The sequence below is a fragment of the Etheostoma spectabile genome, chromosome 16 (assembly GCF_008692095.1).
Source record: "Etheostoma spectabile isolate EspeVRDwgs_2016 chromosome 16, UIUC_Espe_1.0, whole genome shotgun sequence".
Classification (NCBI taxonomy): Eukaryota; Metazoa; Chordata; class Actinopteri; order Perciformes; family Percidae; genus Etheostoma; species Etheostoma spectabile.
In genome coordinates, this window is record NC_045748.1 from 547,885 (window position 1) to 559,969 (window position 12,085).

Below are 12,085 nucleotides of genomic sequence, written 5' to 3' on the forward strand. Positions count from 1 at the left end.
CTCAGTCATCCATGAGGAGCTCGGAGTAGAGCCGCTGCTCCTTCGTGTCGAAAGGAGCCAGTTGAGATGGTTTTGGCATCTGGTAAGGTTGCCCCCTGGGCGTCTCCCTTGGGAGGTGTTCCAGGCACATCCAGCTGGGAGGAGGCCTCGGGGAAGACCCAGGTTTAGGTGGAGGGATAATATCTCCAACCTGGGCTGGGAACACCTCGGGATCCCCCAGTCGGAGCTGGTTAATGTGGCTCGGGAAAGGGAAGTTTGGGGTTCCCTGCTGGAGTTGCTCCACCCGCGACCCAAGACCGTAAGCGGACAAAGATGGATGGATGGATAAATGGTGATCAAATAGTTGCTGATTTTTAAATCAGATTTTGACTTCAGATTATTTTCTTTAAGTAATTAGTAGTTCCTTTAAGAGTGTCAGTAAATAAACTACTGTTCAAAAGTTTGGGGTCACATTGAAATGTCCTTATTTTTGAAGGAAAAGCACTGTACTTTTCAATGAAGAAAACTTTAAACTAGTCTTAACTTTGAAGAAATACACTCTATACATTGCTAATGTGGTAAATGACTATTCTAGCTGCAAATGTCTGGTTTTTGGTGCAATATCTACATAGGTGTATAGAGGCCCATTTCCAGCAACTATCACTCCAGTGTTCTAATGGTACAATGTGTTTGCTCATTGGCTCAGAAGGCTAATTGATGATTAGAAAACCCTTGTGCAATCATGTTCACACATCTGAAAACAGTTTAGGTCGTTACAGAAGCTACAAAACTGACCTTCCTTTGAGCAGATTGAGTTTCTGGAGCATCACATTTGTGGGGTCAATTAAACGCTCAAAATGGCCAGAAAAAGAGAACTTTCATCTGAAACTCGACAGTCTATTCTTGTCCTTAGAAATGAAGGCTATTCCATGCGAGACATTGCTAAGAAATTGAAGATTTCCTACAACGGTGTGTACTACTCCCTTCAGAGGACAGCACAAACAGGCTCTAACCAGAGTAGAAAAAGAAGTGGGAGGCCGCGTTGCACAACTGAGCAAGAAGATAGTACATAGAGTCTCTAGTTTGAGAAACAGATGCCTCACAGGTCCCCAACTGGCATCTTCATTAATGTACCCGCAAAACACCAGTGTCAACATCTAAAGTGAAGAGGCGGCTGCGGGATTCTGGGCTTCAGGGCAGAGTGGCAAAGAAAAAGTCATATCTGAGACTGGCCAATAAAAGATAAAGATTAAGATGGGGAAAAGAACACAGACATTGGACAGAGGAAGACTGGAAAAAAGTGTTGTGGACGGATGAATCCAAGTTTGAGGTGTTTGGATCACAAAGAAGAACGTTTGTGAGACGCAGAACAAATGAAAAGATGCTGGAAGAATGCCTGACGCCATCTGTTAAGCATGGTGGAGGTAATATGGTGGTCTGGGGTTGCTTTGGTGCTGGTAAGGTGGGAGATTTGTACAGGGTTAAAGGGATTCTGAATAAGGAAGGCTATCACTCCATTTTGCAACGCCATGCCATACCCAGTGGACAGCGCTTGATTGGAGCCAATTTCATCCTACAACAGAACAATGACCCTAAACACACCTCCAAATTGTGCAAGAACTATTTAGAGCAGAAGCAGGCAGCTGGTATTCTATCGGTAATGGAGTGGCCGGCGCAGTCACCAGATCTGAACCCCATTGAGCTGTTGTGGGAGCAGCTTGACCGTATGGTACGCAAGAAGTGCCCATCAACAATCCAACTTGTGGGAGCTGCTTCTGGAAGCGTGGGGTGCAATTTCTCCAGATTACCTCAACAATTAACAGCTAGAATGCCAAAGGTCTGCAATGCTGTAATTGCTGCAAATGGAGGATTCTTTGACGAAAGCAAAGTTTGATGTAAAAAAAATCTATTTCAAATACAAATCATTATTTCAACCTTGTCAATGTCTTGACTCTATTTTCTATTATTTCACAACGTATGGGGTGAATAAGGTGACACTTTTTCAGGAAAACACAAAATTGTTTGGGTGACCCCAAACTTTTGAACGGTAGTGTAAGTGAAATCTTGAAATCTTGTGTTAAGACATTTAGAAAAAAAAAAAGGAATTCTCTTGTTAGATAGACATAGAAAAAACATGTTTGTATACCACAAAGTAAGGTTAAAAAAAAACAAAAAAAAACATTTTGGTATCTGTACATAAAATTGAAACAATGCCCAACCTCTCTAGCCGTCAGTGGTTTTGAGTGGGTGGTATCAAATAAAAAAGGGTTGGATCATATCTGCATACATGTGCTACATTGACCAGCCAACATATGATTCAAGGCATTGAGTCCTTCTCCTGATTGAACTGATTTGTAAGCTGATATTGAGGTCTGACTTTGTTTCTTTGCAGACGCTTCAGGGTCAGCCATGGACGAGGTTCAGGAACTTCCACTCTGCAGCTGCCGCATGGAGACGCCCAAGAGTCGAGAGATTCTCACCCTGGCAGACAAGAAGTGCATGGCCACAGAGAGCGTCGACGGACAGCTGACCCGCTGCCAGGGTGCCATACTGAAACATGAAATGATGCGTCCCTCCAACTCTGTTCAGCTGCTGGTTCTGTGCGAGGACCACCGCAATGGCATGGTGAAGCACCAGTGCTGCCCCGGCTGTGGCTTCTTCTGCAGGGCTGTGAGTATAGCTGCAATTTGATAATGTCTCACTGCAATGTATGTGGACTACTGGGGGCTACTGTCAAAAGCCAATGTTTTTTAAGACCTATACCTCGCTTGCTTTGGTCCGATTCAGTTGATGAGTTTGAGCTTGGAAAGCGTACCAAAATGTGTCTTTACACACCACGCAAGAACATTCACTCCTTTTATTGGTCAGATGTATCTGTGGCAGGAGCAAGAAAGTAAATGGGTAGTAAAGAAGGTCCTGTGTTCTGGACTTGTAAATATTTCTTGCAAATCCATCTCATTTCATTTAAATAATCTACATTGTCCCCAAGACTTAGACTCTGCTCTGCCGGTGTCTGTCTCCAACTTAAGCAGCGGCTGATTTGACCACAGAAATGTGACGACAAGCTTGACCGCAGTCTGTTTCTGTGAGAGAAATATTGCAAGCTGCTACAGATTCCATGTTCTGCTGCATCCCAGATTGCAAAGCACACCTAACCACACAAGACATTAGTTCAGACTTGACGGAGTACACATGCAGTTGGGACAGTTCGAGGTCGGCACATTCTCACCACAAAGGAACAGCACCAGAGTTTGATTGACGGCGTACCGAGAACAACTCATCAAGCAGGTCTCGGTACGCTTGTTTGGTCCGAATTTTTGCTGAATTTTCACTTACACCAAGGTGGGAAATCCAGTCCAGTGCAATTCAATCAATCTAAATGAGGCAGGTGTGAAAGCCCCGTAAGTGTAGACCAATTCCTGCAACACGTTGCTCTACATTTGAGCACAGTATGACTCTGGGGAATGAGCATGGAACTGGGCAAACATTTCTATGGCTTTATTCCCTTTTTTTATTTTATAAAATAACATCCTGGGGTCTTCAAGTGTTTTTCTTCACTTGACTTGAAAAAGACAACGTGTGGCCCAAGTGTTGTGGCCGTAACAGTTTAGGGTGCAGTCCTTTCTTCATATATCACAGCAAACTGTTTTGTTTTCAACAGTTTTTTACATTGTAAAAACAGTTAATCAGAAAATAATTATTGATATTAAACTTAATGATTAACTGCAGCCATAAAGTGGGATTTTAGAGAAATCGGACTACTGCTGCACATGTAACAGTGTTTTTCCTAATGACCTGACCCCTCACAGTAACAAAGTCATTGTGTTTTGTTTACGGAGACTTTTGGCTTTTCATTGTGCAGGGGACCTTCATGGAGTGCCAACCAGACCCCAGCATCTCCCACCGTTTCCATGGTGCGTGTGCCTCGATGCTGAAAGGTCAAAGCTTTTGTCCCCACTGTGGGGAGGAGGCCAGCAAGGCCAAGGAGGTCACCATCGCCAAGGCTGACACCACCTCCACCGTGCCCTCCACGCTCGCCCACGGACCTGACACGCCTGGGATCCCCGAGGGCCGAGCAGACACCACCACTGGCAGGTAATGTACAGACTGTGGTGTGGTGCTGACTGGCCATCAGGAGATATGGGAATTTCCCCAATGGCCCAGTCATGTGGGGTGCTGTCTTTTTCTTCCAACCCCGGCATTATAAATAGCCTATGTAAGGCTAGTGGGGCAGAAAAGGTGCTCCAAAAAAAGAAAAAGGCCTTGGCTGGCAGACGCTGCAAAATGTGCTAAAATAACAGATTTATTTAAGCAGTCTCCAGGTGATGATGAGGATAGTGGCAAGGTGCTTTGTGTGAATATTTAGTGTTAATATAGTGTGCTACATGGATGGAAAAGTCAGCTGATTATTGCGCAATCAAGCTACCCTGTCCTCAAAGGTTCTTTTTGTAGTTTTCTCCACCGAAGATTTTTAAGACAAATGCCCCCAATAAAAAGCCACTCATACACTGCACAGCTAAGTACTTTTCTTCCTTTGTGGTCCAGCTCATCTCGTCTGACTGTGGGGGCTGAAGTGAGCGGCAGGGCCGACAGCTCGCTGTCCAATCGCTCTGCACAGGGACTCGACACCTCTGCTGTTCCCGGGTCATCCAGGATGCTGGCTGGAGTGGGAGCCTCTTTCCCACCTACAGTCCCTCAAGGAGCAATTAGAGAGACTCTGGAAAGCGTCCTGGTAGCTCTCGACACAGAGAAGTAAGTTCTACCACCAAAGTGGCATCTTGATTTATCTGGATGACCCAACTCCTGGACCTTTTGAGATAAACTTGGACAACCACTCACATTTTTCTCTTTTTTTTACGTGTGCTTTGACCAGGCCCAAAAAGCTGCGTTTTCACCCCAAACAACTTTACCTCTCAGCCAAACAGGGAGAACTCAAGAAGGTTGTGCTCATGTTGGGTATGTTAACTCCACCTGTTCTGTTTTATCAGTCTTGGTTCTTTATATGCATCTAACTTGTGTTTCTATTTAAATGCTTTTTAATGAAATAGTTTCCTTCTCCCGTTTACCTTCCAGTGGATGGTATCGACCCTAACTTTAAGATGGAGTCTCAGAACAAACGCACGCCGCTCCACGCTGCAGCTGAAGGAGGACACAAAGACATCTGCCACATGCTCGTACAGGTAAGACTCTTTTAATGATCATCTGTCAGTCCCACTTTCTTATTACTCCTGTGGTTATGAAAAAGGTCTGTTCAGATCCTCAATTTCATGTTCTAAAATAAAAATGTTGCTCCAGGCCGGAGCAAACGTGGACATGTGTGACGAGGATCAGCGGACACCACTGATGGAGGCCTGTGAGAACAACTACATGGAGACGGTCCAGTACCTGCTGAGAGCTGGAGCCAGCGCCACACACAAGGTAAACATGGGCGGCTGTGGCTCAGTGGTAGAGCGGTTGCCTGCCAATTGGAAGGTTGGTGGTTCGATCCCCACCCCTGCAGTCATTGTCGAAGTGTCCTTGGGCAAGACGCTGAACCCCGAGTTGCCCCCGGTGCTGCGCATCGGAGTGTGAATGTGTATGAATGTTTATCTGATGAGCAGGTGGCACCTTGTACGGCAGCCCCGGCTACAGTGTATGAATGTGTGTGAACGGTGAATGTATCCTGTAGATGTAGAAGCGCTTTGAGCAGTTGTTAAGACTGGAAAAGCGCTATATAAATACAGCACATTTACATTTACATTTAAACCTGCATCTGTTTAATGGCTAAGGCTACAGTGATGAGTAAAATCAGAATGTAATTTGTCCTTTTAATTGTTTGGTAGCCGTCATACCGGTGCTCTATGTTCTTGTTGTCCAGAAAAACTGAAAAGAACGTATTTGAATTAAGATTTTAAAGTGGTGTCATGCAAAACCGATTATTATATTATTTAATGACATGCATATATATATTCATGGAAGTTTATCTTGAGACTTGAGAAATAATTGGATTCTCTGCTGCTCCCAGGATGTTGAAGGATTCACGTGTCTCCACCTAGCGGCAAAGTCTGGCCATTACAGCATCGTTGAGTACATTCTGTCCACAGGATTAATCAACATCAACTGTCAGGTGGGAACAGTTTCACATTTTCTCTTCCAGTCATTTTGAGCCTCTTAGGGATTTCAGCTGTACTGCAGGGCTTTCACATTAGTTAACGTGTGTGTTTTTCGTCACGCACCAGTCATAATTCCGTAGCATTTAATGCTGCTGTCTAGTCACTTCTTCTTCCAGCTGACCATATCACATGTGTGGCTGTCCGACCGTACATCGCATATGTTGGATATTGGGGTGGTTTAAACCGTACAGCTGATTGTTAATAATGCCACAGCAGAGTTCAGTAATTAGTTATTAACATTTGACTGTCAGGCTTGTGACAGCACAGCTGATTGAACTTAAGGGGGTCAACTAACTTTTGATGCACCTGAACTGAAATACCAATTTGATCATTTTGCTATCAAAAGGACTAGCAAAAATGACTTGCAATGCATGCAATAGTATGATGCATGCGTATAGCATGTCTTAGGTAGTATAGCCTGTGCGTGCGCGAATTTTGTCTGTCGACTTGGATTTGGCTGTTCAATATTGACTATCAAGCAACTCTTTATTGAGCTGCCAGATTTTTTTAACAGGTTAAGCGGAACATTCAGGGTGACAAGTTGGCCCTTCAAGCTAATGCTTCTTAACTACGCTAACGACGGTTTGGAAAGCTCTTTCTTCCTCCGGGCAGCTGCCTCCATCTCACTCATATTCACCCTGGGTCTCAGGGTGAATCTTTACCTCGGAGAGCAGCGTGAAAGCAAGGAGTGCTTACTCTGTAGTTCCCCACAAGTACACAGACTGACAAAAGGAAAACAAAAAACAACTGCTCCACTTAATACTGTTATTTGAATCTTCCACTTTCAGGGTGCAAGCCCTGCCAAATTAAAAAATTTATGCTTTTGCGTCCAGTATGTTTTCACTGTTAGGCAGAGCTCAGAGAAAGGACAGCTCTGCGTCGGATGTGTCTTTGTTTGAAATGTTGGACCTTGATGCACGAAGGTAGCCATTAGGGCAGCAGTGATGTAACGACAGTCTCTCCTCGGGTGAAGCTTTACACCCAGTGGGTAACAATGGTGTTTCATATCTGCCGTGTACGTACTGTATGTTACAGCTTTATTTAGCTGATCATTGATCAGTTTACTGAGCTTAAAAGTATGAATTTCCCCTCAGGATGATGGAGGTTGGACAGCCATGATCTGGGCAACAGAGTACAAGCATGTGGACCAGGTCAAGCTGCTTCTGTCCAAAGGAGCCGACATCAGCATCAGGGACAAGGTTGGCTAAGGAATCTGTCCTCTCTGCGTTTCACGTGCTTTACAGAAAAATCTAGTATTGGGTCATTGTTGGTTCATGCTGTTTTGTTTTCTAGGAAGAGAACATCTGCCTTCACTGGGCAGCGTTCTCTGGCAGCGTGGAGATCGCCGAGCTGCTTCTAAACGCCCGCTGCCACCTGCAGGCTGTCAACATCCACGGAGACTCCCCTCTACACATTGCCGCTCGGGAGAATCGCTTAGAATGTGTCACGTAAGTTGCTGCCTCCAGGGAAAAAGACCAAAACCCCTTTGGAGTAAAACAAATCCATTGCTTTTTGAACTACAGTTAGAAACAAAATTATTGATTCAAAAGAGTGGCTTGTTGTTGATGATCAGAAGAATGTGGTCTCCCCAGGCTTTTCCTGACTAAAGGAGCTGATGTGTTTCTGAAGAATCGCGAGGGAGAAACTCCTCCAGACTGCTGCAGCCACAACTCCAAGGCCTGGGCGGCGCTGCAGGCCAACAGGAGGGAGAGGGATGCCAAGAACGCCAGGCTCGCTCGAGCAGAGGAAGTCCTTCACAGGTTGAAATTAAACTGTGAAAATTGCAGTGTAAAAAGGGGGGGGGGGGGGGGGGGGGGGGGGCTGCTTTGGGATGGGATAGGATACTATCCAAAAAGGCCAGGTTGAGACATTCATCCAAGAGTTGAGGCTTATTAAATGGAAAACACTAAAGCTTTTAGTTGTTCTTTTTCTGTGATGGTCTCGCCCCAGCATTAGCCATAACTACATCAGCTAACTTCTAAAATAAAAAGGTCTTATATTAATACATTTTGCATGCCCTTGTAAACAGTGACATTTAAGATGGGTTATCTAAAATATTAATAATCCAAAAGATTATAAAAAAAATATATATAAAAATATTATATATTTTGTACATCCTCTTCTTTAAGTGTGCATGCTCTGAAACCCTCTACACTGCTGCTACTCAGGTGACCATACACGGCACACTCTCTACTGCCTGAACAGACTGACTGTTGTTACGAGGGCAATATATTCACGGGGTAGCGTAATTCAGATGGCCGATTCATATAGATCAACACAGAAGCATAAATCAGGCGTTAGTGACAACGGCAGGCGAGTGAGGGATGTCACTGGTGAAGCAAGAGAGGAGAGCAACCGTGAGCACTGTCGGAGTTAGTGTAGCGGCTGTGTGAGGGGGAAAGCTAGAGGAAAAAGACATAGCAACATGTACAGTGAGTACAGTAGGGCTGCACAATATATCACTTTTGTATCATTATCGCAAAATGATCTGGTGCCAAAAAAAATAAAAAACACATCACGGAAGTCTGCGATGTTTTACAAAAGAAAATATCAGTAGAAAACTGCACCTTAAAATGTAACTTTCATTCTAAGTAGTGCCTTTTATGTTTAATTCAATGTTCAATATAACATTTTGGAAACGATTTCCTTGTAATAGAATACTGAAAGCAACAGAAAGGCAGATTTTATCTGTTTATTCATTACAGGTGATATCCTTATTGCGATATTCAACAACGATCTTGCATATTGCATATTTTCCTCATATTGTGCAGCCTTATTTAAAACGTGGAGACTGCAATGCGCACAGAGACTAGAGTGTCAGGCACATAGCACGCCTTATGGTTTAATGAAATATAATCACACAGAGTCACATTGCGATTCGGTCTATCGTGCAGGCGTACAAAACACCCAGCATTGTTTTGCCACAACCTCTGCATCCGATTTTCTTGCGGTTGACAGCCCCTAACCAACGTCTGCTCTTTTTCCAGTGACATAGCTCTGGGGCAGGAGAGAGTTCCCCTCCCCTGTGTCAACTCTGTGGACAGTGAACCGTACCCAGACGACTACAAATACATCCCTGAAAACTGTGTCACCTCCCCCATGAACATAGACAGGAACATAACACACTTGCAGGTGAGTAAAACCATTTCATCAGATATTGGAAAGGAAACAAAAAAGATCTTATTTTTTCCCCCTCTGTGATTGGCAGTGTGAAGTGATCAATATCATTTTCTCTGTTTATCCATGGCAACCAGTACTGTGTTTGTAAAGAAGACTGTTCGACAAGTATCTGCATGTGTGGACAACTCAGCCTGCGGTGCTGGTACGACAAGGTAAGAATAGATGTCTACACGTCTTCTTTTAACAAGATGTATCAGACAGTATGTGGACCCCCGAACCTGCCCAAACCCTGAAAAACATCACCCGACCGAACCAATGTGAGCCGAGCGTCCACATACCATGTAGAGTGTAATAATATTTATCAATCATGCAGTCTTGACCTGTGTGTGTGTGTGTGTGTGTGTGGTTGTGTGTGTGTGGTGTGTGGTGTGTGTGGTGTGTGTGTGGTGTGTGGGTGTGTGGGTGTGTGTTGTAGAGTGGTCGTCTTCTACCTGAATTCTGCCGTGAGGAGCCTCCTCTCATCTTTGAGTGTAACCATGCATGCTCCTGTTGGAGGACCTGCAAGAACCGCGTAGTGCAAAATGGACTCAGGTATTCCAAATTCATCTCAATGACTGTTTACATTCACAAAATATTCAGGTTTTTTTTGCACTTATTATGAAAAAAATATTCTGACTCAAGCTGTTGCCATGGCTAATTTAAATGAATATTCCACTAACATTCCTGTTTATATTCAGCTGTGCAAAATGGGATTTTTTTAAAGTTCTCCCCCAGTGAGGGACTTGTCTCCCTCTTTCATTCCTTCAACCAGCTTTATTAAAAGGTCGCTGTTGCGATGTTTGTGGATATCCAAAAACCTGTTGATACCAAAGTCTTTCGTATTGTTTTAAAGTAGGTGTGTCTCTCCTTCCAACCAGCGATCTGTCTTTTATTTTTAATTTGTTTAATACTATTTATTAAGGCATACATCGCTACCACAGCCTAGCAAACTATTGGCTAGTTGTTTTGTGTACAACAGCCATAGCAACCCACAGAGCTGACTTTAAACTGTAAACAAGCCAAATCCCAAATGAGACGTATATTCCAACTGCGCTGTAAAGAGGTCCAAAGAATGCTTCTCCCACATGTCTTAATTGGAAAATCAAATTTGGAACGTGTCATATTTGGAACAACAGTGGCATATTAGTGTGCATGTAAACACACTCAATGTGCTAATAAGAAAATCTTGATGCTACTGTCTTCAGCAGAGCATTACTGGAATTTGGAGCTTTTCTTCTGTAAAGTGATTTCTGTCTGCAACATGTAACTTTACAACTTATATGGTGGTAGAACTGTGCAAGGACAGCATTAAATAAAAACGTATTATTGTAACTGTCTTATAATAAAGGCTGTAAGGGGTATAAAGTTAAATATCTACCCCAGGAGAGAAATCTAAAATAGTTGTCTTTTCCAGGACCAGGCTTCAGCTCTTCAGGACCAGTAAGAAGGGCTGGGGTGTCCGAGCAGTACAAGACATACCACAGGGGACCTTTGTGTGCGAGTAAGTCCCATTTACAGATAAAACCCTGTTTGTGTGCACTCACCTTTTCAGTTTTTTGCTGAACTTTTCCTTGCACCCTTGCTGAACTGTCAGGGATTTTTATTCATTTAGTAATCACAACACTGAACAGTTATGTTGTGTCACTTTTTCACCTAATATTTAAAAAAAAAAAAGCTGTTACTCTCACACATGCATCGTGTGCATCTCCTGCCAGATGGTAGCAGCTCCCACTGTGAGGCAGCATACTGCTCCAGAGATATAGTTATGCGTTCTGCTTCTTCACATTCAGAAGTGCTGTCTGTGTCACTGAGATGTTGTTATTGTAACGATTTTCCACTGCTTTTGTAATGATTTTTTTATAGAACATTTAGGGTTCTGTGTACCATTTCAAACAAACAAACAAACAAACATAAAAACACATTGGCTAAGAAAATACTAGGGAAGCACCCATCTGACTTTTTCAGTCCCGATGCCTAATAGTTAGAGGCCTAGTGGGGCCATGTAAAAGATCTAGGAATAATTATTGCTGATTTTTTTTTTTAAATAAGTGTTGTTTTGAGTTATGATCTTTCAGTGTTGAATAATGTGTTATTTATTTGATAAATTTGTTTGAAAAAACCTTTGGGTTAAATATATTTTTTGTGAAAGCATGAAAGGTTTAGGAAAAGGACTGTCAGTCTCAGTATCTCCCAACTGTTACCAAGTAAAACCTTGTAATTCCCAGTAGACGAAGTGTTGACGGAATCAGAATCAGCTTTATTTGCCAGGTATGAGGACACAATTGTTTTGGATCATCATTGCTCACGATGCGCTTAAACATACAAAACAAACCACAAAGCAAACAATATATACACACTAATATACAGTGGTGTGAAAAAGTGTTTGCCCCCTTCCTCATTTTCCTGTTCCTTTGCATGTTTGTCACACTTAAGTGTTTTGGAACATCAAACCAATTTAAACAATAGTCCAGGACAACACAAGTAAACACAAAAGGCAATTTGTAAATGAAGGTGTTTATTATTAAAGGTGAAAAAAAATCCAAACCATCATGGAACACTTTTTCACACCACTGTATACACACTCCAAACCGATACAATATAGACAGGTTGAGGCAATAGTGCAATGAAGAAAGCAAAGTATGCAGGAGTAAATTATGATAGTTATTATTTTAATTGTGGAGCATAGTGCAAAGAATGCTGGAATAAATAGTATAATGTTATAATATTACAGTATGAACAGTATGATCAGCTCTGAAATGGAGAATGATGAATAAATAAGTGGAACCAGTAAACAG

The 12,085-nt window shown here is 42.9% G+C and overlaps 1 protein-coding gene across 2 annotated transcripts in view; it reads left to right on the plus strand.

The window, feature by feature from the left end:
• Nucleotides 1-12,085, plus strand: part of ehmt1b (euchromatic histone-lysine N-methyltransferase 1b) — a 41,090-nt gene that overhangs the window by 26,727 nt on the left and 2,278 nt on the right. For both annotated transcript variants that reach the window (XM_032539740.1, XM_032539739.1), the window contains exons 10-23: nt 2,372-2,649; nt 3,842-4,074; nt 4,525-4,731; nt 4,853-4,935; nt 5,053-5,159; nt 5,275-5,397; nt 5,984-6,085; nt 7,226-7,330; nt 7,425-7,579; nt 7,724-7,891; nt 9,119-9,263; nt 9,386-9,463; nt 9,727-9,842; nt 10,705-10,791. In XM_032539740.1, the coding sequence (XP_032395631.1) occupies nt 2,372-2,649; nt 3,842-4,074; nt 4,525-4,731; nt 4,853-4,935; nt 5,053-5,159; nt 5,275-5,397; nt 5,984-6,085; nt 7,226-7,330; nt 7,425-7,579; nt 7,724-7,891; nt 9,119-9,263; nt 9,386-9,463; nt 9,727-9,842; nt 10,705-10,791 (1,987 nt within the window). The remainder of the gene's footprint in view (nt 1-2,371; nt 2,650-3,841; nt 4,075-4,524; nt 4,732-4,852; nt 4,936-5,052; nt 5,160-5,274; nt 5,398-5,983; nt 6,086-7,225; nt 7,331-7,424; nt 7,580-7,723; nt 7,892-9,118; nt 9,264-9,385; nt 9,464-9,726; nt 9,843-10,704; nt 10,792-12,085) is intronic.